At 38.1% G+C, this 23,555-nt stretch overlaps 2 protein-coding genes across 3 annotated transcripts; one reads left to right on the top strand and one right to left on the bottom strand.

The window, feature by feature from the left end:
- Positions 1-475: 475 nt before the first annotated feature.
- Positions 476-19,078, bottom strand: LOC136264355 (nucleotide-binding oligomerization domain-containing protein 1-like). The gene is made up of 7 exons (XM_066059079.1): positions 18,890-19,078; positions 18,524-18,787; positions 17,901-17,951; positions 16,226-16,486; positions 15,269-15,337; positions 1,517-3,849; positions 476-643 (listed from the first exon to the last, which is right to left on the bottom strand). Exons 1-6 carry the CDS (start codon positions 18,936-18,938, stop codon positions 1,559-1,561), a joined length of 2,985 nt encoding a protein of 994 aa, XP_065915151.1. The 5' UTR covers positions 18,939-19,078; the 3' UTR covers positions 476-643; positions 1,517-1,558.
- Positions 19,071-22,639, top strand: LOC136264363 (nucleotide-binding oligomerization domain-containing protein 1-like). 2 transcript variants are annotated; one of them, XM_066059092.1, is made up of 4 exons: positions 19,071-19,374; positions 19,438-19,725; positions 20,163-20,231; positions 20,281-22,639. In XM_066059092.1, exons 1-4 carry the CDS (start codon positions 19,323-19,325, stop codon positions 22,545-22,547), a joined length of 2,676 nt encoding a protein of 891 aa, XP_065915164.1. In that variant the 5' UTR covers positions 19,071-19,322; the 3' UTR covers positions 22,548-22,639. The 2 variants fall into 2 exon arrangements, with proteins under 2 accessions (XP_065915164.1, XP_065915165.1); XM_066059093.1 differs by lacking the exon at positions 19,071-19,374 and having other exon boundaries at positions 19,644-19,725; positions 20,163-20,218.
- The last annotated feature ends 916 nt before the right edge of the window (positions 22,640-23,555 follow it).

The raw sequence follows: 23,555 nt of genomic DNA, 5'->3' as shown, positions 1-23,555 counted from the left end.
AACCTTGAGTATATTTTTCAATATTTTTCATGCACTTTTTTTCAGTGACAGTTCTATTACAAGAAGCCATTATATAATGCTAATGCACTGCTCAATTGCCTTGAAAATACAATTATTTGTGCTAAAAAAATACTAACTTTTGTCATACCTGCAGGGCTCCAAGTTATGGGAATAATTTGAAAATTGGTCTGTGTACAATTTAACCATTATAGCCCAAACCTTTTGTTTCTAAAAAATGGTTTATAGTTTCAAGACAGAGGTCTGACAAATATAAGAGCCACATTGTACATCATCAGTATTGGTAACATGGTGAGGCAAAAAATGAACAGTAAAATTTTGCTTCAGAAATTTAGAAACTGGATTGTGGTATGTTTGCTTAGTAGATGAGTGACTGAACTATAAAAGATAAAGCATGCAGAAAATGTGCAAGATCTTCTTTAGGACAGTATGAGTGTAGCTAGCACTGTCAAGGCTCTCTCTCCGTGCTGTCAATTTTGGTAGAATAGCAACTTGCAAGATTTTGATTATATTATATTGGAAAGACAGCAATGTGCTGATATACATCCAATAATATAAAAATGTTGGTCCAGGAGTTTGTCATAACTAGATGGTGGCAGCTCATTCCATTCTTTATATAGCAGTTCTGTAAAAAAAAGAATTCTTGATAATGTTGGTTGTGTGATGGTGCCAATATGCATGATGTTGCATGTGCCCCACTTTAGGAATGGCCAAATTGATGGCAAAGTTGTGGAAGCATAAAATTATATATTATATGTGAAGTATACCTACAGTCACCTCCAAAATGATACAGCCAAATACTAACTGGTTCCATCGTGTTTTCTTAGATTCACACTATAATGTATTTGTTGCATCTGACTAACAGTGAAGCTACAATAACTAGCTGCATTACATACATCTCTTGGAAGCTCAAATTTGTATAACATTAACTCTGTGTGGAGCAGCATGCAGCAAGTAGCAGTTGCCTAAGTATATGCAGTAACATTATTATTATTATTATTAACACTTTACAGTGACCAGCACTGAAGGTCTACAGCAACATGTGCTGCAGCCTTAGGATTACCTAACCTAATTTCAAGGACTTAGACTTAATGACTTATAGCTGGAAAGGTGTAACAGAAAAGGGGCCAAAAGTAAGGAAAAAAATCCCTCCAACCCCAGGATTCGAACTGCAGGTCACCCAATGTCTAGTCGGGGCCACACTCAGTCTTCCTCCAGGAGGGATGGATTTTCTTCCTTAAACCTAAAGTATTTATTATTAACACTTTACAGTGACCAGCACTGAAGGTCTACAGCAACATGTGCTGCAGCCTTAGGATTACCTAACCTAATTTCAAGGACTTAGACTTAATGACTTATAGCTGGAAAGGTGTAACAGAAAAGGGGCCAAAGTAAGGAAAAAAATCCCATAATACGGTCATACACACAGGCATAACAGACATTATTATATTATATCACAAGCAAAACACCAAACAGTCTACACTTCAAGCACACAAACCTTTCACTAGTATAGCATTCTTTTTGTCTATTGAGAATAATTTTATTGAAAATCAATGTTTAATTCCACGTAACATCCTTGGCTTCTCCTGACTTTGTTTATGTCCTTGGCTTCTCTTGTAATGTTTTTACGAAGGTCATATGAATAATAAGGAAGTTTTAGTAATCTCAATGTGTTATTGTTTCTTAATGCGGCTGCAATAGTTAGCGCTGCTTCTTCACCAAGTGGATTACCATTAATCCATAAACACTCCAGTGTTCTATTCACTTGTAACGCAGCTGCGATTTCAACACCAGCCTCATCGCGAATATCATTATGTATTAAACTGAGCATCTTTAATTTGCTACTACAATTCTGAAGTGTTTTGAAAAGACTGACAACAGAACTGGTGTGTAACTTATTACCATGAATGTATAATTCCACCATTGCAGTGTCTTGCAGTAGTCTTGATAGACCATCTGTATTACCCAGAACATTTCCATTAAGATACAGTAGTATCGATTTACAGGAAACTACAATATCAGAAATATAATGTGCAGACACAGATGTGAGGGAATTAGCAGACAAGTGAAGATTCTCAATTGTTACTAAAACATTATTCCCCACTAGTGAATGATGAAGAATGCGGCATCCAACGTCTCTTATATTGCAGCTCAATAGTTCAAGTCTTTTCCAATGCTTGATGTGAGAGTTAGCAAGAAACAAACCAAGACAACTAACATCACTGGGAAGGAGTGGCATCCCTCTAAGATTGATAGTCCTACCACTAAACACTTTAGACTCACTGATAACCTGACACATTTCATTATCACTAGCTTCAAAAAAGCATTTATACAAGTATAAACATCTTTTCTGTTCAGTAAGAAATTTATCAGCAATCCTGGTCTGTGTGTCACCATCAGAAAGAAACTGTTTAAATGAGCTTCGCTGTCCTCTAGTGAGACCAATATACATTGAAAACATGTTGAAATAACGTTTTGACCAGAAATGATTTTCCAACACTTGACCTTCTTCCTCTGGTGGGAGGTTAGCAACACATTGGGCTGCTAAGAACTCTTGGATAGAAAAGTGAATAAAGTTAAATGATATGGTTTTGCAAGTGGCACTGAAATGCTCTACTGCCTGTAACAGTCCAAAACCATTAATTGCACCTGGTACACTCTCAATCTCAGGACAAGCCATTCTAATTTCATCCAAAGTGAAGATTAACTGATTATCTGACAAACCTTGAAGGGATAATTTTGAAAGATCCCCAATTATATCCCTACAGCAACTAGGAAGCTTGTTCAAGTCATTGATATCATCATTGCGAGAGAGTCCTAACTTGGTAAGATGTCGTCGAATTGTTAGGCAAACAAATTGCTTATATAACTCACTAGAACTGTCAAATAGAACAACTTCATGTTTATACAGAAATACCAGGACAGTCATAATAAAGGGAACAAAGCAAAGACTGTTAATAGTGGGATGGTTTTGTAAATAATCTAGTAATTTTTTGACTTTTTCAGGCCTTCCAATGAATGATTGTGTAATAAAATTTTCTCGATCTTTTTCTGTGAATCCTAAGATGTCCACCCTCAGCACTACATTATCATGAAGGTGGGCTGAGGCATGTGGGCGAGAAGAAACTATTACATTACAGGCTGGTAAAACACGATGCTCTAGTATGTTGACTATGAAATTATGATCATGTAATTCCTCTGGAAATTCATCAAGACCATCAAGCAAAATGGTAACATTTTTGCCACCTGTTTTGTATAAATGTGCCGCACAAATGTGGCCTAGATTAGAAGCTGTCTTTTCTTGTTTACAGAAGTAGTTTACAAGGTCATTTACTGATGACATTTTCTGTACAGCAGGATCTCTGAGGCACAGAAGGAACAATAGCTTACTTGAAGACAACACTTGTTTTTTGGCCCACAGATATGCAATATGTTTTAACAAGAAAGATTTTCCAATGCCAGGAGCACCTTCAATTAATATTGTTTGTGGTTGGCTGCCATCAGAATGATCTAGTGGAGCTAGCAACTCTGAAATATCTTTAGTTGCACTGCTACCTTCAAGATCGTAATCTTCCGAGGCGGTATTGTAATCTTCTGAAGTATCATTGCTTTCACAACTACCAGCAGCCTGCATGATGTCATCAATATGACCTGACTGACTGGCCTTAGCTATTGTAATAACTTCTCTTTGAGTGCGTTCATTCTTGTGATAAATGAAAGCAAGTGTAGTAAAGTGTTTTGATTGTTGTGGTGGCCAAGTGTCCTTATCAGTGTTGAACCTGGTAACTATGTACATTCTTCCTAAACAGCCAAGCAATAAAGCAATTGCTTCTAAAAGGAAAAAAAAAAACATTATTAGAAAGATTTGTGTCAAATTACCATGCCATTCTGGGAGGGAGGGTTGGAGATTTCAAAAGCTCTTATATAACTTTTCAGACTTCTGGCAAATTGTGCTTTTCAATGTGAAAACATAGCTGTTTTTACAAGTACTATAGGGATCATAGAAATAAGAGGTCTCCTACACCTGCAGATATACTAGTGATCCTTATACTTTTAGTCTATAGTGAAATAATTAGAGATTAAATGTCCACTAGTACATATGCAGGTATAGGTTACCTCCCTTATTTCATTACCTTTTATTTCTATGATCCTTACTCAAACATAAATTCCTAATTTTCCCTTGTACTTTTCACTTTTTTGTAACATATTTATGACTGGTTAACCCACACACACCACATAATTATGACTGGTTAACCCACACATACCACATTAAAAGAAAGAATGATGCTAAGCATACTATAAATTAATTTTGAGTCTGAACATACACATCCCATACATCAATTACTAAGAAGCAAAGACGCCATTATGCTTTATTTTCAGCCACTGTATGTTGAGCCTGTTACAGTGTTTCAAGCAAAGAACAGTACAAGAAGCATCTCTGCAATCAATTCAGTCACTGTGGACAATAACTGTAATAGTCAGTAAAGTCACATGGAAGCCATAATGAGTCTCTGCAAATTGACACCTTGCGCTGTCAATAAAAAGAAATGGGATGCAAAGGAGGGCAAAGGTAAGTCCATGATGTATACATCGTATGTACTGCAGTATGCCAAAAGGCAGCAGAAAATTCCACTGAATAAATAGTTTTAAACTTTGTAGCAACTTATTGGAAGTGTTTTGGGTCACACTGAAGGCATTTTTGGGGTTATACCTCACCAATAATACTGGCAAGGCGTTGTGAAGATATTGTGAGGCTGGTCAATATTTTTCATATGAATGTATAAACCTTCCATGTTCCTTAATATACAGTACTACCGTACTGAATGATTACAGTACGTGACTGCTTTATTGGAGTATCAATCAAACAGTATGGTAGTAGGGATTGCTCTGAGTGCCTCTTACAACTCTGCCTTTAAAAATCATCCTAGAGACATCTTACGCATCAAAAATCACCTTTAAGGAATAATAATAGTCCATCTAACATCAAATACAGCATTAAAAACAACAAAACACTTACATATGGCTGGATGTAAAACTTTTTAAAACTTCACAAAAACTTGAATTTTCGTGTGCTAGCCTGCCTGACCACAGTCACAAGGCTGGAGGCCAAATGAAGCAGCGTGTGGCCACCATTTTATGCCACAATAACAAACTCACCAGTGGCATGTGCCTTTTGGGGTTCCAATGAGTGTGTGCCCTCTGCGCCTTGTCTTTCCTTTTTAAATATTATCTTTGATCAGGCTTGGGTTACTAAGCGTACACGCTTATAATTTTTGGAGAAAACTTTTGTAAAAATCATACTATATATTAGGCGTATAAGCCTAATAAATCATTGTAGCATGTTTAACAAAGAATTACAAGAGTAGTTCATGGTCACCATGCTAGTGTATAAGGATACTTGACTCCTTTTCTGGATGAAATCCTTCGTGATGAACAAGAATATCGCAATCTAGAAGGCTGATTTTCTGTATACACCTGTTTTCGCTTCTTATCAGCAATGATTAATTACAAGAAAAGTGTATGTACTTAACAAATAATATGCGTTTAATAAATAATATGCGTTTAACTTAGCAACCAAACTCTATGGTATGCTCAGTAGATACCTGTAACTTCACAATAGGATCAAGACCATGACCATTAACAGATTAACAGCAATCAAGTGTAAAGACCAATCTATTTACAGCCCATTTATACTAGACGCAGAATTTGAGCTATTGTGGTGTAATTCAATCCGGGGTGATTAATGCTTCAGTGTAAACACACGCCAAATTAAGCCATGCAAATTTGAATGGGGCTACCTACCTGAGGTGGTCCAGTTCAATTCAATGCGACTTGCATCTGTGTGTGAACAGTTGTGACCTTGTAGTTTGATTTAACTCTAATAAATGGAATAAAAATACGGACAGTTACAGCTAAAATAGTGACTGTAATGATGAAATGAAGCAACAGCAAAGTATTTAGGCAATGATACGGAAATACAGCTTCAAAAACAACACAAGGGCTCAAAGCAAACATGTACACATGCGAATCAATAGTTAACTAACTACAAGGAGTTGAGAGTAGTCGTCAAAGGCAAACACTTAAGACTTATTAATGCCTACTAACCTGGTGAAATAGAGAGCACAAATCCTTTTTAACTCCATCAACAACCTTTACTTTGATGCAAATTATGATTGTGGGTTTATGTCTTTTACAGATTGGAATGGGTTTGGCCTTCGTAGTATAAATGGGGCTCAAAAATCGATCTGAAGCGATCCCATCCAGAGCGATCTGCGGTGTAAACACACGGATATGCAATCACTCTGACCATGCCCCCTTATTATTGGTCTAGCTGTATTTATGCACAGTGAAAATATGAAATAGTGACACGCCCCTACTAGCTGACTTGAGATACTCTAATACAGCAGTCAGCCTAATAGAACAGTCACACGTGTATAGCTGTATGCATAACAAAAAACCAAAAAAAAAACAGTATCCTACCAAAAAAGCCAAGCTGTGAAAAGAGTGCAAAAATGCCAGGGTGAAAAAGTTGTGAAATCAAAGGTAGCAGCCAAGAAATGGTTGCAATGATATACGATGCTAATGTCAATCATTTTAGTGATCACACCATAAGTGATTGGCATTAGCATCATTGCAGCCATTTCTTGGCTGCCGCCTTCGATTTCACAACTTTTTTCCACCCTGGCCTTTTTGGAGGGCCGCACCTTTTTTTAAAAACAGTTTGGCTGTTTTGGTATAGGTATCAGTAATTGCAAAACCCAACGCCAGCCTAACTGGTTTTGAGGCTTCCTTTTAACTTCTTGGCTACAGGAATCATGGAAGCTGGCTACTATTTTAGTGTTATTTTTTTGACCCGGGTTTGATGGACTGCCCTTGCCTACCACTCCCAGTACAAAGAAAGGCATGTGTTGGACGACTGAACAAGACAAGAGAAAAGTAGAGTAACGCAGCCAGCATGCTACTCTGCACTAGATCTATTGGTGGTGGAGCCCTAGTGTAAGCACCAATGGATGAACGTGCACCTTGAATGCATTGAATAGTTGAACAGAGCAGAGAAAAACCAACACAACACCGAAGCCAACACAGGACTATGGAGTATTCATCACCCCACTTAGCTGATAGCAGGGAAGCCAGACGCTTGTAGAAAACTATATTAGTGACTAAAACTATATTATCAGCTACTATTTTAGTGACTCTAATGTATCTACTGTAAATTTGAAAATGAATAAAATGATTATCATGTGGCTATTAGGATGTCTTGTTATACAACTGAACCCTGTACAGGGTGTTATGTGTAGCTGAACTATCTACAGGGGGACTTTTTATATGGTTGAACAACACACTATACAAGGTGACATTACTGTAGCCAATCTCTCTACAGGGTGCCCTGTAACACAGCTGAAATTTTTTGTAGCTGAACTTTCTACAAGGTGACTTGTTTGTGGCTGAACTCTCTACAGGTTGTTAGCTGAACTCTCTAGGGTGACTTGTAACATTGCCGAACTCTCTACAGGATGACTTGATTGCAGCTGATCTCTCTGACTAGTTCATAACTGAAATTTTCATTGGATTGGCTGAACTCTCTACGTGATGACTTCAGTATAGCTGATATCCCCACAGGATGAGTTGTTTGTGGCTAAACTCATTCATAGTGACTTGGTTGTAGCTAATCTCTCTATGCATGGGATGACTTGTTGAACTCTATGTAATGAACTCAGACTTTATTATTTAATCATGTTGTAATTATCAGGTTATTATGTATGACGTCATTAATGGTTAACACTTGTATATATAGTGTCTATTGGACTATTTTAGTTTAGTTGTCATATGGTTGTGTTATCAGTTATATTGAACTATTAAGAGTTGTTAATGCGTGTTATAAGTCAAGGGACTTGCTCACTTAAGTACTTAGAGGGTACATTACACTGGCGACGAGGATAAACTGTTACTACTTATATACAAGAAGCACAACCTGTGAAGATGGCAACTCATGGTGAACTCTCAGCATTTAATCCGGCTAAGGAGCACTGGACAGCATACATAGAAAGAGCTCGTTACTACTTTATAGCCAATGATGTAAAGAGTGATGAGAAGAAGTGTGCTATTCTGTTTTCTGGCTGTGGACCTGAGACCTACCAGACAATTCGCAGCATAGTGGACACAGAGACTTTGAACACTGCTAAATTTGATACTCTGGTGGAAATTATCACAGCTCATTATGATCCTAAGTCAAGTTTCATAGTCCAGCGCTTCAAGTTTTATAACAGAACCAGAGAAGCTGGTGAGCCTATTGCTGCATTTGTTGCTGCACTATGAAAGATAGCTGAACACTGTGAATATAAAAACACTTTGAAAGACATGCTGAGAGACCAGCTGGTGTGTGGAGTCAATCATGAAGGTATTCAGCGCAAACTGTTAGCTGAGAAAAACCTAACCTATGAAAAGGCTTTGGAAATTGCTTTAACCATGGAGACAGCTGAAAAGGGAACAAAAGACTTGAAGGCCAATGACACAACTATGGCACAAAAGCACATCCACTACACACCAATCCAGAAGTCACAACAGCGTTCCGCAACAGGAAGATCCAAGACCCAATCTGCAGTCACATGTTACAGATGCTTGGGTGAACACTTAGCAAATGTGTGTAAGTTTCGTACTACTGAATGCTACCTTTGCAAGAAGGTTGGGCACATAGTTCAGGCTTGTAAGTCAAAACAGAAAGGCAAGAAGAGCCAACAAGTTAACCAAAAGTCAAACCATTATGTTGAGGAAGATGATGTAACCACTGTTGCTACAGGGCACAACAGAGACTCTGATAGCTCATATGGCATGTTTACAGTTGAAGGCAACAGCCCAAACCCTATTATCGTTCAAGTAGACATCAACCAGGTTCCAGTAGAGATGGAGGTTGACACGGGTGCATCATTATCTCTCATCAACAAAGCTACCTATGATAGAATCTGCAGCAGAAGCCATACTCAAGCCTTGCAGAAAACAGATGTGCATCTCAAGACATACACAGGAGAGGCTCTGTGTATCCTGGGAACAGCCAAAACACAGGTCAAGTATGGTGAGATAACACAGCAATTACAAGTGTATGTTGTTGATGGGAGAGGTCCAAATCTCATGGGAAGAGACTGGTTAGGAAGCCTTAACCTAACTGTTGGTGTAATTAACAGTCTCTTAACACCTGCTGGTTTACAAGAGATATTAGACAAGCATGCCACAGTATTTTCTAACAAACTTGGTACCTTGAAAGGTGTAAAGGTCAAGCTACAAACAAAACCAGATGTAGCACCACAGTTCTTTAAAGCCCGTACCATTCCTTTGGCTTTAAGAGAAAAGGTAGAAGCAGAGTTAGAGAGACTTGAGGGGCTAGGAATAATAATTCCAGTACAACATTCAGAGTGGGCAGCACCAGTTGTACCAGTTTTAAAGAAAGATGGCACTATGAGGCTTTGTGGTGATTATAGGGTTACTATTAACAAGGCAGCCAAAGTAGATGCATATCCACTACCAAGGGTGGAAGACTTGTTTGCTGCTTTATCAGGTGGAAAATATTTTTTCAAAACTTGACATGTCACAAGCATACTTGCAAGTGCCACTAGATGAGAATTCCAGAGAGTTAGTTACCATTAACACTTACAAGGGTTTATTCCAATATACAAGATTGCCGTTTGGTGTTTCTGCTGCACCAGCAGTTTTTCAGAGATGCATGGAAAACCTTTTTCAAGGGTGCAAAGGTGTGTCAGTTTATTTGGATGACCTACTAGTGGCGGGGTCAAAAGTGAAAGAACACCTTGAAAACCTAGACAAAGTTCTTGGTACAATGGCAACAGCTGGGTTAACATTGAATCTGACAAAATGCAAGTTTATGCTACCTAGTGTTGAGTACCTTGGTCATGTAATTGATCAACATGGGTTACACCCTACCAAAGAAAAAGTAAAAGCCATCAGAGAAGCTCCAGAACCACAAAATGTTAGTGAATTGAGGTCATTTCTAGGCATCATCAACTATTATGCCAAATTTTTGCCAAACCTGTCAACCAAGTTAGCTCCACTGTATGCTTTACTTCAAAAAGAGTCCAAGTGGACCTGGGATCACAAGCAAGTCAAAGCTTTTCAGGCAGCAAAGAATGCACTACAAGGTGATGCACTCTTGGTACATTATGACAATTCAAAACAGTTAGTGTTGGCATGTGATGCCTCTCAATATGGGCTAGGAGGTGTTTTGTCCCATATCATGGATGATGGCCAAGAAAGGCCAATAGCATATACCTCCAGAACTCTAACAGCAGCAGAGAAGAATTACAGCCAATTAGAAAAAGAAGCCCTAGCAGTTGTGTTTGCTGTTGGAAAGTTTCACAACTATCTTTATGGTAGACAATTCATGATTGAGTCTGACCATCAACCACTGTCTTACATTTTCAGCAATTCTAAGGCAATTTCACCAACAGCATCCTCTAGAATCAAGAGATGGGCACTCACTCTAAGTGCTTATTCCTACACTATCAAGTATAAGCCTGGAAAGAAGCTTGGAAATGCAGATGCTCTTAGTCGCTTACCGCAAAAAGCTACCACTGATTCCGATTGCATTCCAGGTGATCTTGTACATTTGCTAAACCATCTGTCAACCACCACGACCAGTTCAGAACACGTCAAACGATGGACAGACACTGACCCAATTCTTTCAAGAGTTCGACAATACATCCTACAAGGCTGGCCAACCACACAACTAGGTGAAGAATTCAGGCCATTCAAGTCACGCAGAGGTGAACTTACTGTTCTAAATGGCTGCATCTTATGGGGAGCTAGAGTGGTGATACCAACCCAAGGTCAGAAATCTGTGTTGGATGAGTTACATGAAACCCACTTAGGAGCAAGCAAGATGAAAGCTCTGGCCAGATCCTACATTTGGTGGCCAAAGATGGATTCTGAGATTGAAGAAATAGCCAGGAAGTGTTGTAACTGTCAACAGACCAGTACAGCTCCAGCCAAGGCTCCACTTCACCCATGGGAATGGCCTGCACAGCCTTGGAGCAGACTTCATTTGGATTTTGCAGGTCCTTATCTAGGGAGGATGTTTTTAGTGCTAGTAGACGCACACTCTAAATGGTTAGATGTACAAGTTATGGATACAATAACCAGTGAAAAGACCATTGCAAGATTACGCTTAATCTTTTCAACTCATGGCCTCCCACAACAGATTGTCACAGACAATGGGCCAATTTTTGTGAGCGAGACATTCAAAGAATTCATGGAACAGAATGGAATCAAACACACTTTTTCAGCTCCATACCATCCCTCATCTAATGGACTGGCAGAGAGGGCAGTACAAACCTTTAAACAAGCTTTACGCCAGATGAAAGAGGAAAAGGGAAGCATAACTGAGAAACTCGCAAAGTTTTTGTTTAAATACCGAATTACGCCACATTCCACCACTGGAATACCACCAGCAGAATTACTGATGGGAAGAAAGTTAAGATCTAAGCTAGACTTACTGCAGCCAAGCCTTACAAGCAAAGTGCAACAGTCACAAATGACTCAGAAGAAACATCATGATGTCAAGAAGCCATACCGCCAATTTGTGGAAGGAAATTTAGTGTATGCTGAGAACTTTGCCAATAACAGCAAACTGAAATGGCTTCCAGGAAAAATCTCTAAGGTAACTGGACCATTATCTTACATCATAGATTTGTTAGATGGCAAAACAGTTCGTCGTCATGTTGATCACATAAAGGCTAGAGAAGAACAACCATCAAGAAATGACACTAACTGGGACTATGTAAATAGTGACTCAGCTGAGCAATCAACAGACACTTCTCAACCTACAGCAAATATTGATGAGCAGTCCACACTGCGTCGGTCAACACGTACTCGACAGCCACCAGAACTATTTGATATCTCTCAGTATACTTGATATGTTAAAGCTTAAGAAGGGGGAGATGTAATGAACTCAGACTTTTATTATTTAATCATGTTGTAATTATCAGGTTATTATGTATGACGTAATTAATGGTTAACACTTGTATATATAGTGTCTATTGGACTATTTTAGTTTAGTTGTCATATGGTTGTGTTATCAGTTATATTGAACTATTAAGTTATAGTTATATCCCGGTACGAGGGTGATATCATTGTTATTACACGAGTCCGAGGCGGAGCCGAGGACGAGTGTAATAACAATGATATCATCCGAGTATACGGGATATAACTGTTTTATATCCCAGTGCGCGGGAGTGCGCAGAAGTTTACGGGTAGTAAATTAAGTTCCGGTTTGAGTTCCTGTCACTGTGCTCAAGATTTTGTCCGAATTGTGTGGAGATTCTACTTCGTAGCCACAAGAGAGATCTTACATACTGCCTACTAAACTGTAGCGAAGGGCGGTATTATGAAGCAGCAGTTCCAGGTACGATTCGCCTTCGTCAGAAATTGGTATGGTGGTGTCGCGTGGTGTGCAAGAGAAAAATAAAGACCAACAAGTGGCTACCATAGTCCAAGATAGAACGATGAAGCTAGAGGAAGTTAGTTCTTCACCATAGTGACCATTGGGAGTGATTGCTGGAGCGAAAATCATCACGGACTATTCTTGACATTTGTTAAACTATCACGGTATTGGTAACTTGTAGTGTTATTGTGTAAAGGATTAACAGTTTTCTTGTAAGATTTAGGTAGTTTTAAGTGCGTTTTGTATCAATATTTCCTTATTTGGCTCTTTGTTCCATTGGTAAACAATGCCATTCGCGGTTATTATGATGTCACGAAAGAGACTGAGTGGCTCCGCAACAGGGTGATAAGTTAGTTATCACTGGGTGATAACTAATATATCGTACAGTAGCAGCGCCGCTCTGTCTAGCTGTATGGTAGTTATAACCCAGCGCGGCGCTTTGATACTCCCACGCACTGGGGTTTAAGAGTTGTTAACACGTGTTATAAGTCAAGGGACTTGCTCACTTAAGTATTTAGAGGGTACATTACACTCTACAAGGTGAATTTTTGTAGATGAGTTCTCTACAAGGTGACTGGCTTGTGGCTGAACTCTCTACAGGGTGCCTTGTTTATAGTTAAACTCACTTGATTGTATGTGAACTCTTTACAGGATACTTTAATACTTACTGAATGTTCTAATAGGGTTGACAGCACTAATAAACTTGATCTCATGATTGATATACACTGCTGGTTTTTGCTTGTATCTTCGTAGTCTTTATCTTGATGTCTTTAATACCACCAAAAGGTACTCCTACGATGGATACTCTACCTATACACTGATTTTCAACTGATTTCTCAAAACGGTTTACCCTATAGGCATGACACTTATTTTATGCAAATAACTGGTCATAACTCAGTGAATGTTGATCGTATTCCCACCAAAATCAGTACTGAGATTCATTTTAATGATCCCATCAATTGTGCCAAATTTCAGCTTGATTGGAGTACATGTTTGTATTTTATAGCAGATTTTGCAAAGTGTGCAAAAAGAAGGAAGTGAAGAAAAAAAAAACCTGAAACTTTGGCTGCTCATATCTTGGAAATGGCTGGGGTGATTTCCTTCAAATTTGGTAACTATGTGGACTCTTTACCTGGTGGGAAACTTTGGTTCCAATCGGTTAAGGGATCACAGAGCTATGTACATATGTGTGAAAATGTTTTCTTTATATATATCCCTACAGTGTGGTGCGCCAGCTTCTTGGCATACTATTGTGTGTTTTGATCCTTTTGTTACAAGTACTGTATTATTGTTCCCTGCCACATTTTCATCACCCAATGACAATTATCCATACAACTTTTATCTGGGCACACGTTGATCCCTTTCATACCGCTACACTGAACAATCTGTAATTATATGTATCATTCATAAAGCGCAGTTCACGAGCCCATGAAATTCAACACTCTACATATTTTCCAACAACTGAGTTCCTAATAAATCTGTGATCGCTCCGTTATTACTCAACTGGTTTATTAGACTATCTCAATCTTTCAAATAAATTTTCAAGAGGGTTCACAAACTATTTTGGAAGGTACTTCATGTAGCTTCTGTAGATCTTTTCCTGATAGGTGAATGTTACTATAAGTTGTTGTGCTGTACAGCATGCTGTTAGTCACTCACTAAATGGTCTTGCTGTAAATTTACATGAAAACACGAAAATTCAAAGGAGAGTTTCTTGAAACTCTCAAAAACCGTTCCCTATACACCTGTGTAATAAGCTACAGTAATGCCATGTTATCTGTTACAAAAATTACAAGTATAACCCATTAGGGATTAAATGTATATCTGCAAGTATAGGCGACCTCCATTGTTTCCTTACTTCTTTTCTATAATCCCTAATCAAACTTTAAATTCCTAATTTTTCCTTATACTTGTTTGTTTACTTTTGTAACATAATTATGACTGGTGAACCAACACATAATGTATTAGAAGAAAGAATGGCACCAGAGTTAATGTTTTCATCTGAACACACACTCCAACTATCAATTACTGACTTGAAAAGAAGTGGCCATTACGCTTCACTTTCAGCTACGTATGATCAGCCTGTTACAAATGAAGAACACTAGCATCTGCAATAAATCCAGTTACCACGGATGATTCCCGTTTAAAAATGTAGGGAAGTCATCACACACTACCACAAATCAACACCTTGGGCTATCAGCAAAATGAAATGAAATGGGACACAAAGGAGGACAAAGGTAGGTCCATTATGTGTGCAGTACATACTGCGGTATGCCAGAAGACAACTATTGGACTGAAGCAACAACAAAGAGTGAACAAATCAAGCCTGTATCCTTAGCTGTTGTCGAGTTATGCCTGTCTGGAGGCAGGCAGGCAGGCAGGCAGGCAGGCAGGCAGGCAGGCAGGCAGGCAGGCAGGCAGACAGGCAGGCAGGCTATAGAAAATTCCATTTAATAAAAACTTAAATTTTGTAACAATCTAGCATAAAGAGTGGTACTGAAGGTACTTTTGGGCTTCTAACCAATACTGTCAAGGTACTGCGAAGCTGGTTTTTTAGGTGGTGGTCTTGTTGGCCAAACTTCCATGATCCCTAATATACAGTACTACCATACTGTATGATACCAAATATTAGAAATTGACTTATAAACGTAAAATGGTTTGTTGATTTCTTGTCACTAAACAATTGTGCTTAATTGTAAACACTTGTGTATAAACCTCACATAAATTAAAAATATTAATGTGCTTACTCGATTACCCTTTCTGCTAGCAACTGCATGCAACACTAATAATATACATACTCACCACTAATTTCTGCACCACTATGAGTCATCACATGAGTGGATTCTTGCAGTACAGGACCACTGAAGTGATCTGTAATGTTCAGTACAAATGAGAGCTGAAACAGATATCTGGATAATAATTTAACATAAATTTCAATTACTACATGACACCTTCATACATAATGATATCCAATCATATGGTCTACATATCACATAAACACACCTATATAAACAAACATCAAATATTGTAACAAATCTTAGACAACATTCTGTATGATGAAATCACTGCTTATATGGAATCAATGAAGCCAAATTATGTAGTGTGTTATATCATTACAAATAATTTAATTTTATCAATATTGTTTAAGTGGCTGCCCTTAACTATACTAATTTCTTGTAAACAGAAAATTTCAAGGGGTGAAGTTTTGGTGCATTTCGCAAGTGATGACAGTTTACACATATATAGTCAGGATTGTATTTGAGGTTACACATATCACTTTTCATTAGCAAAATGTGCTGTCTTCTGGATTTTCGTAAATAAATATACTTTTCCATATTTTCACGAAAACTTCGTCCCTCAAAAAATTTCCACCTACAGTATACAGTATAGTGCATCAATACATGACAGATATCACAAGCACATTAAAGTACAGTCAAATGAGTAAAATAAAAAAAAATTAAAAAAACATTTGAGTGTCAAAGTGTTTTTATTGTTTTTATCTGTTTTACCAGATAGGCACTGGAGGAAAAGCCTGTACAAGTTGCTTACCATGTGCCATTGTTGGGCACTAAAAAAACTGTGATACACAACTGTGATACACAACTGTGATACACAACTGACCCAGTATACCACATTCAACATATACATAGTAAACATGTAAACATGTTGCCTCTTGATTCATGCAATAACAATGATATCATACTATAACATACTCATCTCCAACAATATGCATTGACACAAAATAGCCACATTTCTTACTTCTGTAAATAAAATCACTATTGCAACTACTGGACAATGCAGGAGAGTTAATGGCAACTAAAACTTTCTTCCATGTGGCAGTACGATCAACATCAAGCCATCTCTCCAGCATAGTATTACAGCACCATTTGACATTGGTAGGATTGCCTGCTGCAATAGCCTTCAGCTCACCACTTGGCAAGCCTAATAGACTCCCGATAACCTTCCAGTCAGCAGCACATTGTGGAGTAATGTGTTCATAAAGTTCTTTAAGCAGAGGAGCTACAAAGGTACAGGTATAAGTGAAATCACTGAGGACACAACAGCTTATATAGTAGAACCTGTCTTAGCGGCCACCTGTACAGAAAGTAACACTCGGCCAACTCCAAATTTCTTAGGTAAGAAATCTGTCCGAAGCAGCCATCTTCTTACTAAAACCAAACATTTTGGCCCAAAAGTGACTGGCTCCACTGTGTACTACTAGGAGCACATAATGGCCAAATGTACATACCATAAATCAGAAAAATTTCAGTGTTGACAATTTTGTCATTAAAATGTTCGATGCAACGAAATTTTATTACGCTGACTTTAATCTATGCTAGAAGGGAAATGATAGACATGTCAAAGGTCATGCGTGTTCGAAAAGAGATAGCCACATCTGCTAGCTACCAGAACACTACGCTGGTTCGATCCATGCAAAGCAATACCTACCACCTTGACTGTAAGACCTGACAGTACGAAGCTCTTCACGAGTGGATGTCCACTGTGCTGGATTTTAACTGTAACTGCATCATGCCCTAACCAACATTCTTCATCAGGGTGGTGGTAAAATTTGTAAAAAATGTATATATATATATATTTTTTAAATGTCATTTTAATGTTCGTTAATGTGGTCAACAATGAAAATTTTTTTGACGGCAAAATTTTCCTGTAGTACATGAAGCAGCTATGTAGTGAGATATACTGTATGTACATGCATTTGAGTAAATGCTTACAGCTAATACAGATGTAACTATAGGATGCACATTTCTAACTGTTTATGACAGTGTGTTGAAATCCTCTTTATTTAGTAACACTACACCATGGAATTATAATGAGTAGAAATACCATACACAAAACCAACACACTAAATCTAGGCTTCTTTTTTAAGGAAAGAGGAAGGATTGATGTTATGAATACTGTAAAATATATCCTTTTCAGTAATCCATGCAGTCTCCTTCCTAAACACATACATCTTGAATAAATGGTAAACCAAGGATTATTCCAGTGAGAAAGAAAAGCATCATAAGAGATCTGTTTTGAAAAGTACAATACCACTCAAATACAACGTCGTCTCACGAGAGTGCAGGCAATTAAAAAACTTGCTAATTAAAAGACATGGAACCTGTTTTGTGAGCATTTATTTGGAATGAATACTCGCATGCAAAATAGGTGCCACACCCTTAATTAACAAGTTTTTTTAATCGCTTACACTCTCGCGAGACGATGTTGTATTTGAGTGGTACTGTAACATGTCATGCATGCATGCATGCACACATACACACACACAATAAAAAATCAAATCCATACAATAGTTATATCTTATTACATAGACCTTTCACATCAATGAAAACACTATGTGTAACTAATGAGAGATAATAAAATGTACTATATATTGTACTGCATAGATACATGTACATTCAACATGAATTCATACCTTTGTTAGCAACAGAAGATTGTGATGAACTCAAATTCAGGTAGATTTCATCTGAAAGGGAATGCAAAACAACATAGCCATAGGCAGTGGAATTTAACAAGTGCTTACAAAGAGAGTATGGTTGTGCAAGGAATGGGTTACATTGGTTAGAGTTGTACAGAATTTCACAGGAAAAAAAAGGCAAGCCAGCACAAATAGAGGACTTGCACAGAAACATATTTTATAATTGCTAGGCAACCCCAGCTCTCAGGGATGATGTGGTAATTTGCTTAGTGTCTTCTCGATGGCCAATAGTGAAAATACGTTTCACTGCGTTGAATGAATGGCACATATTGTAGAGCTTGTTAGAAACTGTCAAGAGGCTAGAATTGATGAAAAATTAGCTATAATTCCCTAAGCCAATGTTGAACAATTTCAAACCTAGTCCAGCCCCCCAGTGTCAGTATAGCTACCCAGGTAGTGAATAAATGATACTAACTCTGTTCTGACCCAATGTGAGTCATAGAAAGTTGTCCCTGCATGACAACAGTTACTTGCCCGTATCAGCATTAAATGTCACTAGTACAAGTACTCTATAGTAACACCAGACACTCGTCAACACAACCAGTATGTTTCATACGTACCAAGGTAATCACTGTCGTAGACACTGGACACAGCAGGTGACTCAATAGCACAAAACATCTTCCTCCAAGTTGCACTGGTGTCCATTTCTAGCCAATGTTCCAACATGCTGTTACAACACCATTTTGTGTTGGTTGGGTTCCCTGCCTCTATGGCCCTAATCTCACCAGCTGGCAAGTCCAGTAGAACACCTATCACTTTCCAGTCAGCAGCATATTGTGGAGTAATATGTTTATAGAGATCTTTCAGTAATGGAACATTGTCAACTAAGTTACACGTGAAAGTGTTGTGTGATTACTGACCTCTGACAATTACATGCATTGTAGCAGAGCTTGAGAGCTCTACTTTTAATATGACTTGCCACTCACTTGTGCTATTTTCTTTGAAACAACTCAACTTTCGTGACCAGTCCGTCATGCTGAAACCCTTTGCCTGGGTTAGGCAGTAATAACATAATAGGTCTCTCGAACAGTGTACCAGTTACGACCAGTTATAGGGTGCAGTCGACTCGAGATCTATTCGCTTGTGGTTTTACTGGTCACTGATCTAAAGCTCACGTGGTCTACACCTGGTAACTATGTTGGCCTGGAGACTGTGCAGTCATAGACATAGTAATGTGGGTAAACATACACCATGTTTACGTTACGTTCTATCCTAGATACTATCTTGTAATTGAGGAGGATAAAGCCTGGAGTAAAGTATTTTAAGGAATTCGCGGACCCGGGGAGGAATCTCAAAGAACGGGCGGCGGTTAATCGCCGAGTGATTCAGACAGTCACTGCATGCTAATCCTATGACAGTATGACTGGCAAACAAATGGCAGATGAAGGATATTTTAGAAGTTCTGACATCAGTAAGTATTTCTAACTAGCTATTTTAGGGTGAAGTGATTTTAGATCCCGAATTTTATTTGCAGTCGACACGACCCCATCGTTGAAGCATCTTTACGAACTAATTACTCCTCGTTATGCCGATGATTGGAAGGTAATTGGAGTTCTACTGGACTTACCACCTAGAGAACTGAAAGCCATAGAAGCAAGGAACCCAAATAACGTGAAGAGGTGCTGCAATTTTATGCTAGAAAAATGGCTTGAAACAGACAATGCTAGTACAACTTGGAGGCACCTATTTGCTGTTATTGACTCTCCTACACTGTCTAGTAACTGCTACAATAATCCTTCCAGCAACAAAGAAAAAGTTAAAGGTAGCGCTTCTATGTTGGTGGCTGTCATCCTGTAATAACTGCCACCCCTGCAGCTGGTCTTGTATAGTTGACCATGTCCCCCAGATCATGTATGGTGCCATATGTATATATATATATAGGTACAGTAGTTATGGCTGGACCACCTAAAATTTTGTCTGTTAGGGTTTTCTTCTATGGTTAGTGGAGAGAGCATTGTGATAACTGTGTGTGTTCCTTTCATTACATGGATAAACATTCATGTGTGGTATGATTAATTGTAACATGATTAGTGATCTGGTAAATGTTGCAATCACATGTGTTGATGTCCCTGTAACAACATGTAAGCATGATCTCAACTAGAGTTCAAATCATGCCATATTGTCCAATGTAAACATGTGGATTACTCATATAAGTTTTGATACATAAAATCTTACTATGTGCAAATATTTTTGGGCTAGGATTAACAGAAGTCATAGGAGCAACTATTGAAATGAAGGACTCTGCTTTTATAAAGGTAGAAATAAATGGTAAGTATGTTATGAAGTAACAATCACTATTCAATGCTATATACTTTAGGGGTGTCTACATCACTGGCCAAACGTTTAGAGACAAGATATATTATGACAAGATTCAGCACTGACAAGGACACTTGGCCACCACAACAATCGAAACACTTTACCACACTTGCTTTTATTTATCACAAGAATGAACGTACTCAAAGAGAAGTTATTACAATAGCTAAGGCCAGTCAGTCAGGTCATATTGATGATATCATGCAGGCTGCTGGTAGTTGTGAAAACAATACCACCTTAGAGGATTATGATCTTGAAGGTAGTAGTGCAACCAAAGATATTTCAGAGTTCCTTGCTCCATTTGATCATTCTGATGGCAGCCAACCACAAACAATACTAATTGAAGGTGCTCCTGGCATTGGAAAATCTTTCTTGTTAAAGCATATCGCATATATGTGGGCCAAAAAACATGTGTTGTCTTCAAGTAAGCTATTGTTCCTTCTATGCCTTAGAGATCCGGCTGTACAGAAAATGTCATCGGTAAATGATCTTGTAAACTACTTCTGTAAACAAGAGAAGACAGCTTCAAGTCTAGGTCACATTTGTGCAGCGTACTTATATAAAACTGATGGTAAAGATGTTACCATTCTTCTCGATGGTCTTGATGAATTTCCAGAAGCACTGCAAGATGACAGCTTTATTGTTGATATATTAGAGCATCGTGTTTTACCAGCTTGTAATGTAATAGTTTCCTCCCGCCCACATGCCTCAGCCCACCTTCATGATAATGTAATGCTGAGGGTGGACATTTTAGGATTCACTGAAAAAGATCGAGAATTTTTCATTGAACAATCGTTAAGTGGCAGGCCTGAAAGTGCCAAAAAATTACTAGCTTTTTTGCAAGACCATCCCACTATTAACAGTCTTTGTTTTGTTCCCTTTATTATGACTGTCCTGGTGTTTCTGTATAAACATGAAGTTGTTCTATTTGACAGTTCTAGTGAGTTATACAAGCAGTTTGTTTGCCTGACAATTCGACGCCATCTTACCAAGTTAGGTCTCTCTCCCAAAGAAGACATCAGTGACTTGAACAAGCTTCCTAATTGCTGTAGTGATATAGTTAGAAATCTTTCAAGATTATCCCTTAAAGCATTGTCTGAGAACCAGCTGATCTTCACTTTGGATGAAATTAAAATGGCTTGTCCTGAAATTGAGAATGTACCAGGTGCAATTAATGGTTTTGGGCTGTTACAGGCAGTAGAACATTTCAGTGCCACATGTATAACGAAGTCATTTAACTTCATTCACTTTTCCATTCAGGAATTCTTGGCTGCCCACTGTGTTGCTAACCTCCCACCAGAGGAAGAAGTTCAAGTGTTGAAAGAGAACTTCTGGTCTAAACTCCATTATAACATGTTTTCAATGTACATTGGTCTCACTAAAGGGCAACGAAGCTCATTCAGAAAATTTCTTGCTGATGGCAACTCACAAACTGGAATTGCTGAAAAGTTTCTCAAAGAACAGACAAAGTGTTTCTATTTGTACAAATGTTTTTATGAAGCTGGCGACAAAGAAATGTGTAAACATATTTGTGAAGCTACTACATTCTCTGAAAGAATCATCAATCTGAGGGGAATATCATTGCTACCCAATGATGTTAACTGTCTTGGTTTTTTTCTTACTAAATTTCCTGTTAAGCAATGGAGAAGGCTTGAACTATTAAACTGCAATATACGAGATATTGGATGTCGAATGTTTCACCATACTTTGGTCGAACAGAGCATACCAGTTACCATTGATTATATCAACCTCTCATCTAATAGTTTGACTTCAGCATCTGCTCAATACATCTCAGAAATTGTCATGTTTTGCAAAGCAAAACTGCTGCACCTTAATGGAAATGTTTTGGGTAAAACAGATGGCTTATCTGGAATGCTTCAATGTAGCATGCTAGAAGAGATATACATTCACAGTAGCAAGCTGCATACTTCATCAGCTGTAGGACTGTTCAAAGCACTAAGATCAGGAAGCCAGTTGAAAACACTCAGTCTTATGCACAATGATATTCAAGATGAAGCCAGCATTGAAATAGCGTCTATGCTACAAGTAAATAAATCACTTAAGAGTTTGTGGATCAATGCTAACCCACTTAGTGGTGAGGCTGTGTTAACCATTGTGACTGCCCTGAGAAACAATTACTCTTTACAACTACTGAAAATTCCACGTTATTCTTATGAAGTACGCAAGCTCATCATCAGAGAAGTAAAGAGCATTAACCAAAGTAGAGAAAGGCTGAAATGTTACATAGAACTGAGTGTTGATTTTCAGTAATAAAGTTTTTTTTTTTTGTCAATGTATTATTTGCCACATGAATGACACTGCAATTGTACAAAATTAATTTTGATTCATCAATGCTGTAATGACTTGTGGGATTGTACTTTCTTACATGCTTACATCAGTCACAGAATCATGCATAGTTTTAATGCATGGTGCACACAGAACAGTGTGCGAGATCATCCTGTATTAAATTAATGAATCATGCATGAATACAACAATGAAATGCATGCTAAGCAAATTCTAGTTCTATCACTGACCTAAATTAATTAATTGATCAGCATGCTTTAGCTGAAACTGAGTCAACTGAAATAAACAATTTTTAACTGTCATGAAAAGGTGAAATACTAAACCTGCTCATGCAGTGATATGCATGCATGAGATTGCCCATGGGTATTTTCGAATTGTGTCGATTCTGTGCACATGATGAGCACACAGTATTGCCAGCAATCGTAACCATCAACACTTGTTGCTGTATAGTGACTTTACTGACTTACACAGGCACCAGCTGTATGCCGACAATTCTGTGACTACAGGAGTTACCTACTGCATACATGCTGCTGATCTGCAATTTAATTCCCCAGCTGGCTGTTTATGCATGGTTGTTAATCGTTTTTGTTCAGAAGTTTGTCCAAGCCTAACCCCAGGTCTGTCATTTAAATTATGTAACATATTATATTATTATTATAATGCATTAATTTTGTACATGAATATATGTAGTGTCATTTGAATGCCTCCATTAAACTGTCAAACTCTGATAACAGCTTGCAATGTTCTTTTCCCACTTGATACTGAACAAAGCAATAACATGATGAACCCCTTTCACTTATAGTTCATAATTGCCAATTAATCATGTTGAAAGATAGCTATAATACATTATACATATTATAATAATAGATAGCTGGCTATAATTCTAGTTGACTGACTGGTTTGATTACATTTTGCTATATAGCTAACAACTGAAGCAGTGATGGCAAGCCACATGACATCATGTATCAATGACTG

The sequence above is a fragment of the Dysidea avara genome, chromosome 8 (assembly GCF_963678975.1).
Source record: "Dysidea avara chromosome 8, odDysAvar1.4, whole genome shotgun sequence".
Taxonomy (NCBI): Eukaryota; Metazoa; Porifera; class Demospongiae; order Dictyoceratida; family Dysideidae; genus Dysidea; species Dysidea avara.
This window is presented reverse-complemented; position numbering and strand designations above follow the sequence as displayed.